The 8,632-nt window shown below is 39.6% G+C and overlaps 1 protein-coding gene across 1 annotated transcript; it reads left to right on the top strand.

Moving 5' to 3' along the window:
• Positions 1 to 3: 3 nt before the first annotated feature.
• NUDT19 (nudix hydrolase 19) lies at positions 4 to 3,438 on the top strand (the record flags this gene model as incomplete). The annotated part of the gene is made up of 3 exons (XM_009275270.1): positions 4 to 99; positions 1,691 to 1,898; positions 2,995 to 3,438. Coding segments are annotated over 3 exons (531 nt in total), but the record flags the coding sequence as incomplete, so codon positions are not given.
• Between the last annotated feature and the right edge of the window lie 5,194 nt (positions 3,439 to 8,632).

Genomic DNA, 8,632 nt, shown 5'->3' on the forward strand with positions numbered 1-8,632 from the left:
CGCGGCGGCGGGCGCTATGACACGGCTTTCTACCTGTGCTGCCTGGAGAAGCGGCCGCCCCACACCTCGCAGGACGACCAAGAGGTGACAGCCTTCCTGGTAAGAGCGCCTCCAGCCCCGCCGCAGGGCCGGCACAAGAGGAGGTGCCTGGGCTTCACCGCACTCCTTCGCATGCCACGCCGCGCGGTCCGGCCGTGCGAGCATTCCGATGGCAACAAGCGCGAGGGGCCCCGCTTCTGCCCCGTGCGGCCCCCCTCTTCACCACCCCTGCCTCGGAGAAACCGCCGAGCCTCTGGCCTGTTCCCAGTACAGTCCAAGGGAAAAGGCGATCAAATAGCCGTCCAAAGGTCTAGCCCTCTAGCCGTACCGAAAACGCTCCCTTAAGATGTGGGGAAAGGGAGGGGAGTTTTCATCTTCACGGTAATCCTCTCCCTTGTACAGCTCTCCTTCCAATCGGTAACTGCCGCTGCCCCCTTCTCATCAAACGTGCAGCCGTACCGGCTGGCAGAAGAGGGTGTTTCTTGAAGGTCGTTTTACATGAAGTTTTATGGCATGGGATGTGTGTCACGTCAGATCATTCTCACCTTGAATTACTGTATCTTTCAAAGGTGGATGACAAGTAATCACTTTTTATACGTTCATTCGTGCAGTATCAATGGACTACTGCCGTTATACCCTGAACATTCAGCGTGCTTGGAGAAATCCATGCAGTATGTATGGAGCGTTCCAGGGCTGCAAGAGCTGCTAGTAATTTTTGGTTATTGTAGTTACTTGGAATATTTTAAGTAACATACAAACTTGTTGAAATAGTCTATTATTAAAACCATTTTTGGAGCTATATTGATTTTTTTGCCTTGTTTTTAATTGGAGGGGGTAAAAGAATAAAAAATTTCATGAAACTACAGGGTCGGGTACATTAGGGTCTTAAGTTTTTCTAGAATTCTGAAAAGTTTCAAAGCAAGTTAGAAGTGGATGAGAAACCAGACAGTTCTGTAATACCTAATGATTTTGCTATTACTGATGTTTCTGGTTTTTTTTGAACAGATCTTGCTACAGAAATTTAAAGTACCCAAGATCTTATCTTCAGAAGAGTCACGTTTGTTATAATTTTGTTAATAACAGCATAAATCTACTGCAAATGCTTACGCACACATTTAGATTATCAAATTCACCATGTGAGATGAAATGAAGATCACTAATAGTTTAAACATGCAGAACAATGCAATGGTTAAGCATGAATAGCTGGGTGTTTGTGCTCTGAAAACTGTGTGTATAGGAAGCAGATGTTTAGAGGCACTTTTAATTCTTGAAGCATCAGTAGCAACCTCAGTTAACAGAGTTCACATTGAGTTTAAGGTTTTCTGTTGGTTTCAGTAGACTTTTAGTCAGGTCCCTAAAACAAGTCTCAAGTTTAGTTTACAAACTTGGCATGCCTACGTGTAAAATAAAAACTTATTTATTTTTATAGGAAAAAGTAATTTTTTATAGATTATTATGTTTTTTCGATTTTTTAAAATTTTTTTGTTGTTATTTTGGTATAGTTTATACATGGATTTTATTGTTTTCAGAAGATTTGGACTGTTTCAAATTCTTTTTCTGTAAAGACTTCCTTGTTAATGGCGTTTAAAGTTACTGATACTTTCTATCTGCTGATGAAACTATTATTTCAAGGCTTGTTTTCATCTTACAGTGGTCATCACCTCCAGAAGCCATAGAACGCTTTAAATCTCAAGAAATATGGTTTGCTCCACCTCAGTTCTATGAATTGTGTAGGCTGTGCAACTTCTCTTCACTCCATGAGTTACACAAGTTCAGCTCTGATCGAGCTCTAGAGGGATGTGAACGTTGGATGCCTGTGATGTTAACTGCTTCAGATGGCTACATTCAGCTATTGCCAGGTAAGAAAACAGATGACAGTTCTTTTAAATATTAAAAAACTTGGGAATTAATACATACTCAAGCCACATGACACAAACCCGTCTATAACTGTAAGGAAAATATTCTTTTAAGTCAAGTTACTGCACGCTTTTTCTACTGTTTGGCTTCCTCCTTTGATACAGTTGATAGCTACTTTCAGAGACAAGCTACTGAATCAGACAGACAACACAGTTATTTCTGTACTTATTCATAATCTCATTGTCTCATAAGGTTGCCATTAATATGTTTTTTTATGAAGAAATTCTAGCATTTCAACTTTTTTTTTAATCTGAAGGATATATTAGAACTCCTGTTTAGTCCTTTTCAGTGGGAATTCTCATTTACTTCAGTTATCTGTCTTTGTAAGGGCAAGTGGATCAAGCATAGCTGTGGTATCAGTCTTCACAACTGCAGTGATAGGACAGTGATCTTAAAAGACACACCAATTCACTTTCCTCCTGCCCTTCTACTTAAGTCTCTCTCATTTCATAATCATGTACACTTTTGCCTTCTCCTTAATAAAAGCTGCATCTACTATTTATTATTTTCTGCTTCTTCAGTTTGGTTTTCATTATGCTTTCTCCTGTCTTTTGCCACTATTGACCTCTAGAATTTCTGTATTTGTGGTGTATTAGCACTCCTGCACAAGAGTAACATGCATTTATATGGCAAAACACAGTTTTCTTCAACAAAACAGAACAAAATAACAGTTTCTATTCTTAGTCCTACTGTAGCCTATCTTTATATACTTGGGAAAGTATTTGTCTTGTGCTCTACCTCTTATATAAACTCTTATCTGACCAGGCTGTGGTTATAGCATATTAGTATTATCAGGAATACTGGAATACTCAAATCAACACCTTGAACGTGCACTGCAGCATCACCGAGAAATACTTCAGAAATTTATGGCTGTATCTTTAAATCTGAAGATGTTTAGAGGCAATTTACTTTTGTATTGTGAAATACATTCCACTGAGTTTCATGTCTTGATAAATATTAAAAAATTGCTAGTGTCACTCGATCAAAAGGCTGAAAATAAGGTAGGCAATGTATAACAAACTTTTTTTCTGCCCCCAGGAGATGAGTTATATCCAGAAGATCCAGATTATACAGGAGAAAAGAAAATAATCATGTCAACAGATAAGAAGGTTGAAGATCTCATTAAAGAGGGTAGTGAATTTCACAGGATAGTAATAAAAAACATGAACAATCTTGCTGTCTATGTTAATATTCAAGCAAAATATAAACATAGGAATCCATTGACGATAAACTCTGATTGTTCAGATTACAGTAGCAGATTATAGTATCTGTTTGGTTTAAAGCTAGAATATTTTTAATTACATACATATTCACTGTGGTTTTGGTCCTTTCTAACTGTTGCCAAATAGTCAGGAAAATATTCCTTTGTCCTGCCAAAGCACTTTGTGTGCGTGTGGTTTGAGATTTAGGTGTACCTAATTTTTGAGTCTTTGAAACAGCACAGTTGTGCCAGTTACAATGTTTAGAGGCTACTGAAAACATAACCATCAACTTAATTATTGATTAACTTAAACGCAATTTGATGGTAATTATACTGAGCCATTACCACCTTATTCTATTTACATACTAATTGCAGAATATGGTGCAACACTGGTCTGTTGGGTCACACAGGTACTTTTCTCACTGAAAATTTAAGTATATATTATGTTCAGAACATGTATGTTTTGAGTCGAAGAATTCTTTTACTATGCTTCCCAAAATTATCCATTAGACAACTGTAACGTGTGTCTAGGAATGAATGAAATCTCCCATTCCGTATCTGCTGACATCTCCCAGTCTACTATCTCTTTCCTTTTTGGGAAAGCCAGTGTATATGTGTATATATAGATTTATTAGCTAATTCACTTTTTAAAAAAATTATTAAGAAGTTAATGCTTATATTCGATATACCAAAATTCTTTCTACTAATGGTAATCTATCCAAAACGTTACAATTTTCCAAGGCAGAGATAATTTGGACAAACTAAGTCATCTATCAGATTGCATGCATTCTCAACATTCTTTTTATTCATGATAATTTTTTATCTTCAAGTTGTTAGCAATTGAAAAAAATAGAAATTGTTTAGCTCCAAGAAGAAAGCAACAACTTCAGGGAATAATGTACTACCTTGGAAACACCCACTTCCATATTTCAACATCCCACATCTTGCTTCTCAACTACTTTGCTAAATATATCAGAGATTTAGGAACTTCAGAGGAAGGATTCCTGCTTGCTTTATTGTTTTGGATTTTTTTTTGCTTGGTTTTGTCTTTTTGTGTGCAATAAGTCCAAGAAGAAAGCAACAACTTCAGGGAATAATGTACTACCTTGGAAACACCCACTTCCATATTTCAACATCCCACATCTTGCTTCTCAACTACTTTGCTAAATATATCAGAGATTTAGGAACTTCAGAGGAAGGATTCCTGCTTGCTTTATTGTTTTGGATTTTTTTTTGCTTGGTTTTGTCTTTTTGTGTGCAATAAGTGGGTAAATGGAGCAGTGATGTAAGTTGTTCTTTATCTGGAAGAAGAATGAATGATGACTTGAGATTAGCCAGTAAAGTTGTTCAGAAAGCTTTTGTTTCAGCTTTTGTTCTGTATTTCAATAAAAACCTTCTGCAACATTTTCATTAAATTTAATTGCTTTGTAGCATTCATTTGGATTGGGGAAAAAAAATGTGTGTCTTTCTCTTCTCTTTGAACATGCTCAGACTGTTCTTGGTTTTGCAGACCTTGTTGAAATTTGTATACCTCTGCTAAACACGGATCATGTGAAGCAGTGTATTATGTATACTGTATATTACACAGTATAATTTCTCCTTCAGAATATTCTGGCTAACTCTTCTGAACATGAAGACAACAGGATAATTAAGATGGAGAGTAGAGGAAGAAAAGAAAAGTACCCTGTATGGCTGTTACATGATTTTTGGCCTTTTGAGATTAACACTGGACATTGTAGTACTAGGAAGACAAGAGGGAAAGGCATGCTTATGATCATATTTGTGGCATCTGTATTAACAAATATCTTGGCTTCAAAATGATTCAGTTATTTATTCATAACGGGCAAAATAAGTCATCCGAGTAATTGCTATGCTGTTTTACAAATTACAGTGAGAACATACACAAATTTAACAAGATACAGCATTGATAAAGATGTGGTATTGGTTCGGCTCTCTCTTTCACCTTCTGTGTAGAACCAAGATTCCTTATTTTGAGCTGGTAGACAGTAATGCAGTAAATAAAGATTATTTGTCAGCCCAGGAAAGGGGGACAGAGAAACACTTGCAAAACTATTTCTATTTGATTGCTGTTGTGTAGCAACAATGGTAAACTACTCTATTCTGTTCCTGCAGACAGGGGCTTAAAAAACAAATACCCTATCTGTGATAACTGGTAATAGAATCATAGAATGGTTTTAGTTGGAAGGGATCTTTTAAAGATCAACTAACCCAAGACCCCCGACATGGGCAGGGCCATCTTTCACTAGGTCAGGTTGCTCAAAGCCCCATCCAACTTGACCTTGAACACTTCCAGTGATATGGAAGTGGATCCACAGCTTCTCTGGGCAACCTGTTCCAATGTTTCACCATCCCCACTATAAAAAATTTCTTCCATATATACAATCTAAACCTACTCTCTTTCAGTTTAAAACCATTACCCCTTCTGCAGTCACTACAGGTCCTGGTAAAAAGTTTCTCTCCATCTTTCTTATAAGCCCCCCTTTAAGTATTGAAAGGCAACAATAAGGTTTCCCCAAAGCCTTCTCTTCTCTAGGCTGAACAACCCCAACTCTCAGCCTTTCTTCATAGGAGAGGTGTTCCATCCCCCTGATCATTTTTGTGACCCTCTTCTGGACCTGCTCCAACAGGTCCGTGTCTTTCTTATGCTGAGGGCTCCAGAGCTGGATGCAGTACTCCAGGTGGGGTCTCACCAGAGCAGAGTAAAAGGGGAGAATCGCCTCCCTTGACCTGTTGGCCACACTCCTTTTGATGCAGCCCAGGATACAATTGGCCTTCTGGGCTGCGAGCGCACCTTGCCAGCTCACGCCCAATTTTTCATCCACCAGTATCCCCAAGTCCTTCTCAGCAGGGCTGCTCTCAATCCCTTCATCACCCAGTCTGTACTGATACTGGCGATTACCCCAACCCAGGTACAGGAGTTTGCACTTGGCCTTGTTTAACTTCATGAGTTTCACATGGTCCCACTTCTCACACCTGTCAAGGTCCCTCCAGATGGCATCCCTTACCTCTAGCATACCAACTGCACCACTCAGCTTGGTGTCATCTGCAAACTTGCTGAGGGTACACTCAATCTTACTATGTCATTGATGAAGATATTAAACAGTACTGGTCCCAGTATGGACCCCTGAAGGACACCACTTATTACTAGTTTCCATTTGGACATTGAGCCATTAACTGTAACTGTTTGGATGTGGCCATCCAGTCAATTCCTTATCCATCTACTAGCCCATGCATCAAACCCATCTCTCTCCAATTTATAGGCAAGAATGTTGTGAGGGACCATGTGAAAGGCCTTACAGAAGTCCAGGTTGCTCTTCCCTTGTTCACTGATGTAGTCACTCCATTGTAGAAGGCCACTAGATTAGTCAGGCATTATTTGCCCTTGGTGAAACCACGTGGGCTGTCTCAAATCACCTCCCTGTCTTCCATATGCTTCAACATAGCTTCCAGGAGGATCTGTTAGATGATCTTACCAGGCAGAGAGGTGAGGCTGACCGGTCTGTAGTTCCCAGGGTTCTCCTTTTTACCCTTAAAATAGGTGTGATATTCCCTTTTCTCCAGTCACTGGGGATTTTGCCTGACTGCCACGACTTTTCAAATATGACAGAGAGTGGCTTAGCAACTGCACCTGCCAGTTCCCTCGGGATCCTGGGATGCGTCTCGTCAGGTCCTGTGGACTTGTCTATATTCAGGTTCCTCATATGGTCTTGAACTTGGTGGTCTCCTACGACGGAAGAGACTTTATTCCCCCACCTTGCGGTTCAAGGACTTGAGAGAGGTGGGAAGAGTGACTGTCAGTGAAAACTGAGGAAAAAAAATTGTCGAGTACCTCAGCCTTCTCCATGTAGTTTGTCACTACATCTCCCATCTTATTTATCAGGGCAGTGGGGGTGTGTACATTTTCTTAAGTCCTCCTTTTCTGACCAACTTACCTGTGGGAGCCCTTCTTATTCTTCACATCCCTTGCCAAATTCAGCTCCAGCTATGCCTTAGCTCTCCTGATCCCATTCCTATACACCCAGACAGCATCCGTGTACTCTTCCCTATGGATACATATTCCTGCTTCCAGTGCCTATGCACTTCTTTCTTGCACTTCAAGTTTGACCTTACTCAGCTATGCTGGCCTCCTGCGTTCCTTGTCTGATGTCTTACACATGGGAATCGAAAGCTTTTGTACTTTAAGAAAAACATCCTTAAAGAGCCGCCAGCTCTCTTCTGCTCCGTTATCACTGAGGGCAGTTTCCCAGGAGCTCCCATCCACTAGTTCCTTAAGCAACTGAACATTCACTCTCCTAAAATTCAGGGTCTTCACTTTACTCTTCACTGGCCCATATCCCTTGAGATCATGAGTTCAAATATACAAAACAATATACATAATACAAAAAAAGAAGAAATTATATAATCTGCAACTGCTTTGATTTTGCAATATAGTCTTTCATAGTTGCTGGAGAGCTGCCTTGATGATTTTTTTATTGTTCTGTACCTTATGGTTGTTCTACCAGTTTACTTTTGTGGTAGAAAGTACCTATTAGGAGAAAATATTTTTAGGAAAGAAATTATTCAGCAACCTAGATACAGGTTAGATCTTACAGAAGTTTTTACACACCTGCATGTTGCTGTACATTATGCCTTTAATTCTAATATAAGTTTTGCTGTGTGTCAGAAACAGTTACTTCAATACTAAAACCGTATCTTAAGTGAACAGTCTGCCTCTCCATCTTTCGTTGTCTCCTGTAACTTTTTTTTTCCCCACCAACAAAAGCAAAATGGTCCACTAGGGGGAGCTTGAAGGCCAAAGGACAAAAAAGTAACAAAAAAATAACAAAAAAGTAACAAAAATACATTATTTTACATAGAAAGTGATGACAATCGTTAAATACAAGCATAAATGACTTAGAATATACATACAGTAAATACCTTTTAAGTTAAAAATATTGACGATTGAAGCTGTAGTTTCAAAATACTGAGCCACTCTTAAGTATGGGTTTCTGCCCAAAGAGGTGGGCTTTATTTCCCAGCTGCATGTTTCATCCCCTTCTCTTGGCCTCGCACTTTGTCTATGCAGCCTTGTGCAAAATCAAGTTTCAGGTTTCAGACCTGAAACACCTTTTTTTTTTTTTTAAAGCCTGAATGGAAAAGGTAGTGTACAATAGAGTGGATTAAAAAAAGCTGCTTTATCACAGAGCTTGAGATGCAAGAGTGAACATTTTCTTTAGGCCCTAAATGCTATGGAACATTTACAACAGCCGTTTTCTGTTGTGGATATGTATATATTTAAGTAGCACAGCTGAACTCCAATAGGAAAGCGCCAGGTGCTCTTTCTCCCCATCTACCTAATTTTACACACCGTTCAAGAATACACTCCAGACCTTGCGGCCTCGGGGAAAAACGCGTGCCACAGAAGCCCTGGCTGTTACCGCCTCACCGCGCGGGACACGACCCCCCCTCGGGACG

The sequence above is a fragment of the Aptenodytes forsteri genome, unplaced genomic scaffold (genome assembly GCF_000699145.1).
Source record: "Aptenodytes forsteri isolate BGI_AS27 unplaced genomic scaffold, ASM69914v1 Scaffold945, whole genome shotgun sequence".
Taxonomy (NCBI): domain Eukaryota; kingdom Metazoa; phylum Chordata; class Aves; order Sphenisciformes; family Spheniscidae; genus Aptenodytes; species Aptenodytes forsteri.